General features: G+C 32.2%; 1 protein-coding gene across 1 annotated transcript in view; it reads right to left on the bottom strand.

Moving 5' to 3' along the window:
* SUPT3H (SPT3 homolog, SAGA and STAGA complex component) overlaps positions 1–13,471 on the bottom strand; it is a 427,271-nt gene that overhangs the window by 118,439 nt on the left and 295,361 nt on the right. Inside the window, exon 6 of the mRNA XM_069487792.1 lies at positions 12,807–12,946. Within this exon, the coding sequence (XP_069343893.1) occupies positions 12,807–12,946 (140 nt within the window). The remainder of the gene's footprint in view (positions 1–12,806; positions 12,947–13,471) is intronic.

Below are 13,471 nucleotides of genomic sequence, written 5' to 3' on the forward strand. Positions count from 1 at the left end.
AACTACCATTTGATCTGCAATCCTACTACTGGGCATCTACTCAAAGGAACAAAAGACATTCTATAAAAAACACACCTGCACTTGAATGTTCATAGGAGCACAATTCACAACTGCAAAGATGTGGAAACAACCCAAGTGCCCATCAATACATGAGTGGATTAAGAAAATGTGGTGTATGTATACCATGGAGTTCTACTCAGCCACAAAAAACAATGGTGATCTCTTGTATTATCCTGGATAGAGCTGGAGACCATTCTACTAAGTGAAGTATCACAAGAATGGAAAAATAAGCACCATCACATTGGTATTAACTGACTTAACTGACCAACAGTTAAGTGCACATATGGTAGTAACATTCATGGAGTATTGGGCAAGTGGGAGGAGGGAGGAGGGGGTGGGTATATTCACACCTAATGGGTGCAGTGTGCACTGTCTGGAGAATGGACACTTGAAGCTCTGACTTGGGTAGGGAAACAGCAATATATGTAACCTAAACATTTGTACTCCCGTAATATGCTGAAATTAAAAAAAAAAAAAAAGATTTGTTAAAGAAGTCCTGATACAAAAAGTTCCTAAAGGTATATAACTAATTATAATATTCTTTTGCAATCTTCTGTGAGTCAGAAGAAATGACTGATCACGTAACTGAAAATTGCATTCTTTAAGCAAAATAGATAATGATATTCACATGTACCAGTTATAAAATTAAACCTATTTTATTAACTTTATATGGACAAAATATTTACTGAAAGTTTACAATATTTGAGGCACTGTACTAAGTATAGAAGATATGAAAGTAAATAAAATAAGTCCATGCCCTCAGGGAGCTTATTTAGCAAGTTAAACTAAGCAAACACAACTAGTCATACCATAATCTATTATTACATACTAAAATATCTGATCTGAGATATTGCCAGATGGAGAAGGTTCAGGGAAGGGAAGCAAAGCAAATACTTATTTAGCAAACTCCAAGTCCTAGAGAATTCCATAAGTAATGTGAGTGTGTGGGTATACATGCATGTTTTGGGAGGGAATATGAGATAAGAGGGGGAGTAGGAATGGTGGGAGATAAAGATGGAATGGCTGGTTAGGCAAGATTATAAAAGATGTATTAATACCATGCTAAGGAATTAAGACTATTCTGTAGCAAAGGGAGTCTTGAAAAGCTAACGCATAATAGGACCTGATTTGCTTTTTGGACTGATGCTTTGAAAAGTTCCAAACAGACATGTTAACACAATGGATTATACCAATCCCTAAATATTATAGCTCAATCCAAATTTCTTAATTCTGAATGAGAAATACAATGATCTAGAAATAAGTCTAATTACATTAAACAGCTTGATTTGCACGATTTACCGTAAAGTAGTAGCAACAAAAGAACCAAACTGAAGGTAGTTCCTCAGCATGGATACAAATAAAGGAATAGGGGAAATTATCTATACCAAACAAGCAATGATCTGTTAATTCCACTAAATGAACTGAAGCTTAAAAAAAAAAAAAATCTTGCCACAGAAAACACTTATTTTCATATTCAGAAATACTAACTTATTGAGATTAAACCAATAAAGATAAATAAAAGCCAGACTATGTAACAACAATCTGCCCACCTACTGTGGGGAATGTGGTTAAATGAGAAAGAATACGGAAACATGATCCACAAAATATTCAAGGCAAAAATATTTTGGTTATTACAACAACCACAATTTGAGAACTATAAACATTAAATGTAAATTAGTGGTAAATCCTGTGGTGTTCTTAAATTCAATGATATTTTAAAACTCTCCTTTGCCAAGGTGTTTTATAAACATGTTGGTAGACTTGATCTCTAAGAACACCCTTGAAATGTATCTTTTAAAAGAGAAGGATTTCATTTTAAAAAGAACAAACTGAAATTATTTGAGACAGAAAATATTGATTAATTCTATAAAAAACTTAATTGAACAGTATAATCAGCATGTGGTAGTCAAATATCCATTTATGCAAGACTAAACACATCAGACCAGCAAAGCTGGCACACATGCATTCCCACTGGTGGACATGCCTGTTTACAGTCTGCAGGGTTGATGTGTATCTTTACCTTAAAAATGACTCTGTTTTACTTCCCTTGGTGTGGGAAGGCTGGAAGTGAATAGCAATCATTCTTGCTATGTTTTAATATGAAATCCTGATTTAAAATATTCTTTCCCTATAACAACAGATAGTTGTGAATATCAGATCATACATTCTGATTTGGATTAGGGAAAACAGGATTACTATGAGTTTGGTATCAATGCTGCCACCATATATTTTGCTCCCTAGCAGACTACGGAAAGGGATACGGAAAACAAACTATTAAAATTTCACTCAAAAACTAATAGTAAAAAATTCTAAATAGGTCTGAGGTTAGAATACAAATGTTAGTGGTACTAAAATTTTTATCATAAAGAGAGTAGTCATCTGTTTCATCTGGCTGTAAAATTTTTCTATAGCAAAGCAATAATCGCAAGAGATTATATATCCAGAAATCGTAGAGAATCATTAAAGGACAAAAACCAAAACAAACATGAACACCTCTAGTTTCACACCTATACAAGGGGCATTCTAATCAAAGTAGAAGTCTCACTCCATCCTCAGTTAGAGCTCATAGTTCACATGGTTAAGAAAAGCCTAAAAGGATCCTTTGAGAATCACCTGTCAAATATGATGTATTCAGCTACGGAATAATAGATCTAGGTAAGAGTTAGGGAATGTTTCATTTTTATACAATCTGTAATTTACTATTCATATCATTAACTGAAAAATGCCTTCTCAAGAAGACATTTTTCCCAAGTTTAGACAAGCATTTACGGCAACAAATACACAATTCTTTACCATTATATAATAAAAGGACAGCTACAGCTATGGATAAAATGTAACTTGATAGAGTCTATAAAGTCACAAATGGAAATCAGTTTCAGAATATTTTGGGTTCTTCTAAAGTTAAATAATACTACCTGTTCTGTAGTTCTGTGGTTCCCAACCCCTGGGCTAGACTGATCCCTATCCACAGCCTATTAGGGACCAGGCCGCAGAGCTCCACTGCCATCCCCCACCCCCTGTCTGTGGAAAAACTGTCTTCCATTAAACTGGTCCCTGGTGCCAAAAAGGTTGGGGACCACTGTATAGTTTCTGGGCCAGAAAAACATACTCTAAATTACATTAATTCTGTTCTGTGTAGCTAGATTTACTAAAAGTTTCTTGTATTTCTACTAATATTCCCTGAAGAATAATTTCATAAAATATTTTAAAATTATTTGAACAAAAATTACCTTTAATAAACAGACACAGTAATATATTCTCCTGATAAATCTCTTCCAGAAACTGATGCTGACATATTACATTGTTTCAAAATGCACCTTAGTTCTATTCTATTTTGTAAACTACGTTGAAGCTAATTCAATGGCTCTGCCTGAGGTTAGTCATGAAAATCTCTTAAAGAAATAATAAATTTAATTTCAAATAAAATAGCAAATGAAATAGAAAATACATGGCTCAATCACACAACCAATAGTCTACTAAGAAGTTTCCACATTTAAAACTAAGAATAGCAACCATTTATTGAGCATGTATTACCTTTACTCAGATACTTATCTTTTGATTTGCAAGTTATTACCACAGGATTCTGAGGGTACAAGTGTTTTTTATAGTCATAGCCTCAGTACCTAGTACAGTGACTGACTTAAAAAAGAATGTCAATAATGCTAAATGAAATGAATGAATAAAAGAGTGGAAGGATGGATGGATGGTTGGTTTGCTTGACTCCAAAGAAAATGATTTACACTCATGCTACCATACTGTCTCTAGGGAAAACTTCCTAGAGATTTGAGCAGAGAGCCAAGGTTATAACACATCACTCTGTATATTCATACTGTGATAATGTTAAAGTCATTTACACTTAAGGACCTTCCTGGCTGTCCCTCAAGCACCCATTCCTTCCTAAAGCTCCAGGAATCCATGCTTTTGCAGGAGGCTGACTACACCCTCAGCTTTAGAGATGACTCAGGATAAGCCAGTCAGGGCATTTCATCCTACCAGCTATTGTTGCTGGCACGAGTTTGGGGAGATCATGTGATGGAAGCCTTTTTAAGAGTAAATCTTGGGACAAAGGCACTCTCTCTCTCTTTGGACCTGGAACTTCTATAGCCATCTGTGCTCCTATGTGAGAAATCAGTCCACAGATTGGCCAACAAAAACAGAAAAAGGCAGGGAAGAGAATTATAGGGAATTAGAGCTGAAAATCCAAAACACGTTAATTTCAGTATCAAGCCCTGCTTGAAGCCAAATCCACCTCTGGATTTTTGTCTATCTGAACTAATACATTTCCTTGATTGTTTAATTCAATTTGTACTGTTTTTTTTGCTTAACTGCAATCAAAAGCATCATGCAAAATTATTAACTATTTTCCACTTTTACATCATTATTACAGCTCTGAAGAGAGTCTATATAACACTGTACAGAGTTATGTTCTTTTACCCTTCATTTCTATAACATCATACCTATATATTACCCAAATTGGAACAGCAGCTTTCTGAAATATTTGAGAATTTAAACTCAAATGAACCATAGCTACAGAAAACATTTGAGGGACTAAAAATCAACAGCCACCTTATTGATATTTCAGATATTTATTTATTTATTGAAAGCATCCAATAAATGCTGTAGCATTTGTACAAAAATACCCAAGTTGGAATCTTCCTGATATAATCATGTCTCAAATAAAATGTAAAATAAACGTTATTACCTTCAGTATGACAACTCATAGATATCCTTTTTTATTCTAAATGCATATTGTATTCTCTACCTCTTTACACTGTCTTGCATCTAGATACAAGGGATAATTAAAAAGAAAAACATGCATCAGAAGCAACTGCTTACTTAGCTAATCACATACTTTGTAGCTTCTAAAATTTAACTACCATTTTACTGTTTCTACCTGCTAGTATTTCAAACTACAACAGAGGCCTTCCTTGACTTCCCGAGAAGATAATCAATAATGCATCCCCCTGCACACAATGTATTTACTTGTATTAGAATAAAAATATGAATTATGTACGTATATTGCTTGAGACTTTGAGGAGACCACCTAAACAACTTCAATTCCTCCTTCATCTGTTTAGTCTTAACTACAAGCATCTAAAGAGTCTATTTAATTTGCCTCGTAAAGCATATCATTCAGCACCACATATAAACTAAGTGCTTCTGATGGGAAAAAAGAGAATAAAACGAAAAGGGAAAATGTAGAATAAAGGAAATCAAATGATGATTAAGAGAAATGCAACAGAAATGATAAATATATAAAATAAAAAAGCATAAATTTATAAATTCAATTCACTTGAATCCAACATCAGCCACTATTAGCATATTGATATATTTCCTTCCAGTCTTAATTTCAATGTGTGTGGGAATATATATATTCCCTTATGATTGGATAAATAGGATTTTCTCACCCCATTTCCACTCTTATAGAAAACATTGTAATGAACAGCCTTGTGTGTAAGAACATGCATGTGATCAAAATTTCTAATTATATCTTAAAGAGAAATTACCAAATGTGGGTCTACTAGGTTGAAGTATATTCACACTTTTAATGCTTCTAATCTATGTTTCTACCAACAGTTAAAATATGGCCAATCTCATCCTACTCTTGACCATTTTATAGGCAAAAATAGCATTATTTCATTACCAGTAAGTGGACATTTTGTATGTTTGTTATTTTTATTTCTTCTTCTTTTTCATATCCTTTGCCAAATTTGCTACTGGAATGTTATTTTTATTGATTTTACAAGATCTATGTAAATAAATAATAGGTACTTTGTAATCTTAGTACTATTTTTATGTGTTTGCCTCTTAATTTTTTATCTTTCTTGAAACACAGATATAATTTTTATACAATCACATTTATTATAATAGTCACTTCCCTTATAATTTTTTCCCTAAACTAGACTCTGAATATACTTTCAGAATATTTTAATAGATTCTGTTTCCTTCCTTGAAAAATTCACCATGTATAATCGTATACAAAAGCCTCTGAAAAGCCCTCAAAGAAACCTCTTAAAAATTTTAACCTAGCATTTAACAAAAATCATTTGAAAAGAGAGTATCTGTCAACATCTTAAGGAGCAGTATTTCTCAAAAAGCTTATTTGAAAACCAAAAGCCTAGAAAGTCCTTCCCTATCCACAAATTAATATTAATCTGTTTATTTCTATTTTTTAAACAGTTAACTTTTTTATTTCAAATTCTTTAATATTCACTGGGATATATTTTGATGTAAGTATAATATTAAGAGCTATGTTTATGTTTTTCCTTCCAAATAGTTACAACAACTATCTTGGCATCTTTCTCCTGTTGATCTCTAATGCCAACATTGTGACTAAATCCTTCTGTATTCTTAATTGTGTCATTTATCTTCTTTGCTGGTATGTCTTTTGGGTTTTACACCAGTATCACACATTTTGACTATGGTAATTTCATGGAATGTTATAGTATCTGGTAATATAAATTGAACTCTGTCCTCTACTCTCGTAAATGAAAATTTCTTGCCATACTGATCTTTTAATAATTTCAGATCAAGTCTAATACCATTTTATAAGGTTTTTTTAAAAAAAAATCTTACTGAGATGTTTGTTGAAATTACATTAAGACAATATATTAATTTTGGAAACAGAGACATTTTCAATATTCAGTCTTTGTATCTAAGAACATAGTGTTTATTCATACATACTCCTCATTATTAAATATTACTTATATATTTATTATCTTACATTTCTTATTAATACAAAGTTTATCTCCAAATAATTTTTTTGGTATTGTTTTGATTGAGATTATCTTTCTCCACAATTTTACTTATTGACTATTACTGAATTATAGAGGAAGCTACTAATTTTTATAAGTATCTATCTGAATTAATGAAGACTTTTATAGCCTTTAATAGTTTCTGGATTGATTCTCCAGGATTACCTAAATTAAAAAATTATGTTATCTATGTATACTGATGATTTTTGTCTCCTGCAAATAGCTATGCTTTTTATTGCACTGGCTAGTGCTCCCTAACTCTGGCAAATAAAAGTTGTAACAATGGGCATTCTATTAACAGAATTTAATGGAACTCAGTATTCTTAAAACTATAATGATGTCTGTTCATTTGAGTGAGATATTCTTTATCATAATATGGGGGTACTTTTCTATTTGTAGTTTATTGATAATTTCTAAAAAGTCTAGGAAATGAATTTTGTCAAATGTCTTTTTATCACCTATTAAAACTATCATATGGCTATATTCCTTTGACCTAGTTATTTGGTACATAATAGTAATATGTTTTCTAATACTGAAGCATATTTGAATTCATGAAAAAAATCCTACTCAGTTGTGGTACATTCTTCATTATATATACTGCCAAATTAAAATTGCTAATATTTTAAGATTTATACATCTATATTCATAAGTGACATTATGATACTTTTCTTACTTTTGAGCTCTGTCTGAAGTTATGCTAGCTTTTTAAAATTTAAGAAGTTCTTTTTGTCCTATGCTCTGAAATGGTTTGGATAGCAATTAATTGATAATTAATTGTTTTATGAATGTTTAAAAGACCTCTCGCATAAACTGGTTTGGATTCAGAAACTTTTGAGGATATAATTCTTTTAAAACTTTTAGCATTTCTTCCAAAGTTATTGATTTATCCAGGGTTAGTACTTTCTGTTGAGTAAAATTAATCATTTATGTTTTCTTAGAAAACCATCCATTCTATAAGATTTACAAATATAGTAGTACAAAATTATAAGAGAATTGATTTCTCTAGGCTATGGCTATATCCTAACTCATTGCTAATTTTTAATATCTATCTTTTCTTTTGTTTTCTTTATTTAGACCTGTTACAGATTCATTCTACTATTTTGTTCTTATTTTTGTAAAGAATTTTTTAAGTTGACAAATTCAATTATTTGTTTTCTCTTTATTTCTGCTTTTATCTTTATATTTTCATTTTTCCTGTTTTCTCTTTCTGTTGTAAAATTTCTAATTTTTACCTGAATGTTTATTTTCATTTTTTCCAATTTAATAACAAAAAATTTAAAAGCTAAAAAGTTGCTTCTCTTTTTAAAAAATACTGTCCATACTTATTGAATTTTACATGAACTCTTCTCAGTTCTATTATTATCTAAATAGTCTGTGATGGTAGTTTCTAATTTATTTGTCTTTGGTTCATTAGTTGCCTCTGTGATTTTTTTTCCTTTTTAATTTTGAGTCAGGGTTTGTTTGTTTAACTTCTGTTACTACTTTCTAGGTTTGTTTGTTTTCCACTCTGGTAAGGAAATATTTCCTATAAATTTTTGCATTTTTGGAATTTGTTGACTGTGAGTTTGTGTATGTGAGTGACAAAGAGAGAGACAGACAGACAGATAGACACACTCCTCATGAACAGATGAATAATGGTGTTCTGTAATAGTTTTCAATTAAAAACTTACCTACTGGGTCCAATGTACACTATTTTCATGACAAGTACACTGAAAGCCCTGACTTCAGCATTATACAATTCATCTATGTAACAAGAACACTTGCACCCCCTAATATTTTGAAATGAAAATTATTTTAAAAATCTTAAAAAAACAGTGAAACACTTTCATTGATGATATGCAAAGCCAATACATACAATCGAATAAGTGCTGGTTGAAGAGGTGTTGAGGTAGGGTGGAGGCTAGAGTTCTACCAAACGTCTCTCACCTTCCCTAAAGTGCCCCATGGTATCCTTGGAGTTACCTGGATAAGATTTTAAAACTGCCACTTTTTTATAAAATGTTATATATGCATCTAATAAACTTAGATATTTATTAAAATATTTTTTTCCCCTTAATCAATCTATTAAGGATTGAGAATGGTGTGCTCTAGTCTCTACAATAAATGCATTTCTATGACCTCTCCTTGTACTACCAGAAGCTTTTGCTTATTATGTTTCAATCCTCTGGAATTTGATGATTAATATTTTGTATCTACTATATCTTCATTATAGGCAGTATCTTTTAGTAACAGAATTAATGCCTTTATTCCATTTTAAAGCTTTTCTTTTTAAATTCTCTTTCCTCTGAAAGTAATATTGTTACCACTAGCATTTGGATTTGTGTCACATACTTCCAATTGTTTTTACTTTTAGCTTTTAAAAAATCTAGTAAAATTATATTTCTATTCCTATATAGTATATGTATCTATGGGCATAGTGTGTGTATGTATGTATGTAAATGTTATGCATATGTAAATATATATGCAAATTTAAATGCATATACACATCTGTATGTGTGTAAATTATATATGTCTGTCTGGTATATAATTCTATCTTCATTTCTTAATCTGATATACATTAAAATTTTTAACTTTTTTCTGAGTTTCTGTTTTTAATTCAATCTTTTAAACTTTTTTGGTATTTATAAATGTTTGTCTTACTAGGATTAGCCTTTTTTCTTTTATGTTAAATCTTGTGTAAGACATTTTTGGACTCCTAGTTTTATAGGCATTTTATTTTCCTTTCCTTTATAATTAAAAAAAATCATGATAGGTAGAAACGGAGATAGTGGAAAGATAATTCAAAAATACAAGAAGATGGACAACTTGTATAGCCATCCACCTCACTACTTCTTCAATGAGTCCTCCAGTCTATTTACCTTCAAAAACTATCCCTGGAACAACCTGCAGGGATCATAACCATGTTACACTTGAGGCACAACGGAATGACATACCTGACTTCTCTTACCATTCAGCCTTTATGAGAAACTGTATGTTAAAATCTATGGCTAGTTCAAGTTAAGCAAATTCAGATGGCTAGTAGGGATCTTATCCAATTTAAAGTTAATTAAAAAAATTTTTTAAGATGCCTTAAATTTTATGTATACCATTCTGCTTTCTCTCTAGATTCCAGTATTAAGCCTTTGACTCAAAAGCTCAAGATAAACAGTCACTAGGGATTTTCTGCACCCCAATCTGTTTAAAAGCTGCTCTCTCTGGTAAGCTCGAATCCTTGCTCTCTTGTTTACTTTTATCAATTTGAGGATTAGTCTGAAGGTAGAGTTCCCCCAACTTTTTAAGCATCCATTGTTTACATCCTCTTGCAAACTCAGCAGCTTATTAGACTGAATAGTTTACTTTATTAATGATAAACATGAGCTTCTCAGGTTCCTCCACAAGCAGGGCTGTGGTCTTAGGCAGCGCTCTTCTGTGAATGACCACAATTCCTCCCTGTTAAGAAAACCCGAAGCTATTTGCAGCTTTTAGTGACCTTGTCTTGGCCTTTGGTTGACACACACCACAATTTGTTAATTAGAATTCAAAAACTTAGAATGAAAAGAACATCATTGACCCTAAAACACAAGTGATTCCTTTTAGGATGGAGATAGATGGGGATGAAGGGTCCCGTAAGGGGAGTTGTATTTTTATGTATTATTGTGCTTATCATTTACTTGTTTCTATTTTCCAGTCCCTCAAATACACTAAAATAACTCTAAACACTATTTAATTTAGAAGTATCTGCAGAGATCATGATCGTCTCTACTATAGGTACACCCAAGTGTTAGAATCTGGTGCTGCAGAAAAATAAATAGGGTAGGAATTAGTTAACTGCCAGGATGACAGATTAGCAAGACGAAATAGATGTAAAAATTCAGACATTTTTCATATTTCAAAATTACATAATACTTATTAGTAATGAAGTAAATTAGGAGTGAAACATAAAGCCAGCACGCATACGTCAGCTTAAAAAAGGAAGAACGGTCTGTTTTTTGTATGCTTGCTCAATGTTTTGAGTTACGATCCCAAGTGAATTTTTATGTCTATAAAGAAAGAAAGAAAACTAAGCTTTGTTGGTAGGTCTATACCATTTTCATGCATTCTAGGGAAGAAGGTAGTAAACAAAGTTTTTGCAACCATAAGTGATGCTTAAAGGAAAATTAAATCACAGAATGATGCCAGGACTGATTATTCCACTGCACTTTAAAAGCAAGAGATTGCAGTCTGTGAGTCCAAAGTGGTTTCATATGGAATGCCACAGTTGTGGTTTACTCTTGAAACTATAACCTGTCAAATTAGAAGCAGGCAAGGCCTATTCTCTTAACGGTTCCACTTTCTACTGTCCATAGTTATGTCTACAAGTTCAGCATTTTTTATTCAGTTAAACTCTGTGTTCTGGATACATAGAATATCAAAACTATTCTTTGTTATCTTGGTTAGATATTTAGTTATGACATAAAATTTAAAGAAGATGCCAATCTCAGATTTATTATATAGATGAAGCTTTCATTGCAACTATTTTTATCAACTATTGATATTTTATTATCCTGGTTACCACTATGTAATGTATAACTACAGAGAAGAGGTATAGACTGCATAAGTGCACAGGCATTTTTCTAGCGTGCATTTCCAGTTATTTTACTGACTTTCGTACCTTACTGATTCATCGTTTTTCCAGGCCTACAGTAGCCTGCTATTATGAGCTTAGTGTTAAAAATGCTCCATTTCTTCTCTTCTCCTTGATTGTGGAATGCCCTTCCAGGCAACATATTTGGTTAGCTGAAATTTTCCCATAAAAATTAAAAGGTTACTTGTTCAATTGTACTAATGTTTTATGTAGAGTCCTTCCTTAATGAACCTTTCTTAATGCCCATTTTTATAATATAAAAATATTTTTAAAATAAAGCATAAACAGTATTTGCTCTCTGTGTAATGCAACATAAGTGAAACCATGCCACTAAACAATCATATCCTGTTTAGGCCATAATGACATCAGAAATATATGTTTATCATCTGCTTTGGACAACTTAGCATGTTTTTGGCCCAAGGCAAAATTGAACTAAAACCATTTGCAGTTGCCCCAAACCAAGATAACCACACATTTCTAAGGTAATTGATACCTAAAAGAACATTGCATTTAGATCACAGTTCATGATCTAAGCATACTAAATCTTTAAAGAAGGTTGTTAAAGTTAATAAAGCATGTATGTCTATTGGACTTCCTCCAAAATTTAATATGAAATAATTATATTTTTAGCATGCATAGAGAGTATGATAGAGTGGGTACTTAGTACAATCTTTTGGAATTCTGAAATTACCTCTCCCCAATTTAAAGAGCAAAACGAACTATAAGAATACTGCCTTGGAAGGCACTCAAATGAAATAAATCATTACTTTTATTTTTTCCTGAAGTATTCAAAGAAATAATATTTTTATGTATAGATAGCTAAGGTAAATAGAAGGCATACAATTTTCATATTCATTGTTAAAACATATCCAGGAAATCCAAATACATATCAATAACTTTGTGTTACTGTGATATAAAGCGTGTAATTGCCCTGGATACTACCTTAGCTAATAAGTCCAACTATACAGCCTGCAACCATAGCCTGAAAAATAACTCTTCATGCTATATGCCAACACAAAAGCAGTAAGAACTTTGTCTACAAAGATAACTAGATGATTTGGAACAAACAGTAAGTAAATATTTAATTATAAATTAGCTTTTATAGAATAAAATAAAACCAGTATATGTCATATCCAGAGTAGGGAAACTTAGCCATTTTCAAAGGAGCAAACAGAGAAACAGAAAACTGAAGTCGTTTCCAAAAGTCAACCTAAAGACAGTTGACTCCCTTCTCCAGGGCTTACTCCTCTGCACATTGCTGCCGTCAGACATAAAACCACCAATTTAGGAATTTGGGACAACATTTAAAAAACACAAAAATAAAACCAAACAGCATATGCACTGCAATGGTTGTTCTATTTCTGTAAAAATGGAAGAATGTACAATACCTCCATTCTTTCTTGTTTAACTTCATCAATTTCATCATCTTCAAACATTGCCAAAAGTTCTCCTGTCTGGTCAATAGAGTTAAGAAAGTCCTGAGCAAACTTTTGTCTTTTGTTGGTATTACTGCTGCCACTCAATTTGTCTTCATGAAGATAAGGGAAGGAAAAAAGAAATGTCAATAGGTTTACATCAACGCTAATCATTATACATATTAAATACTACATATGAAATTAAGAATTGGAGTTCTCTCAAAGTAATCTTTAAAAGAATTCTTGCACCTATAATAAAAGTGTTAAGTCATGCAGAATTAAATAATTTATTCATATCACAAATTAGACTGAGAGGATAAAACCAAATTATCAATTACCAAAATAAGTGTGAAAAGGCTGATTGAAATCCTTTATAAAAAGGTGGTATGGGCCAGGCGTAGTGGCACATGCCTGCGCTCCTAGCACTTCAGGAGGCTGAGGTGGGAGGATCACTCGAGGCCAGGAGCTTGAGACCAACCTGAGCAAAATAGCAAGACCCTGTCTCTACAAAAAACAGAAAAATTCGCCAGGCACGGTGGTGCGCGCCTGTAGTCCTAGCTACTTGGGAGGCTGAGGCAGGAGGATCACTTCAGCCTGGGAGTTTAAGGTTGCAGTGAGCTATGATGATGCCACTGCAC

Source organism: Eulemur rufifrons, chromosome 15 (genome assembly GCF_041146395.1).
Source record: "Eulemur rufifrons isolate Redbay chromosome 15, OSU_ERuf_1, whole genome shotgun sequence".
Classification (NCBI taxonomy): Eukaryota; Metazoa; Chordata; class Mammalia; order Primates; family Lemuridae; genus Eulemur; species Eulemur rufifrons.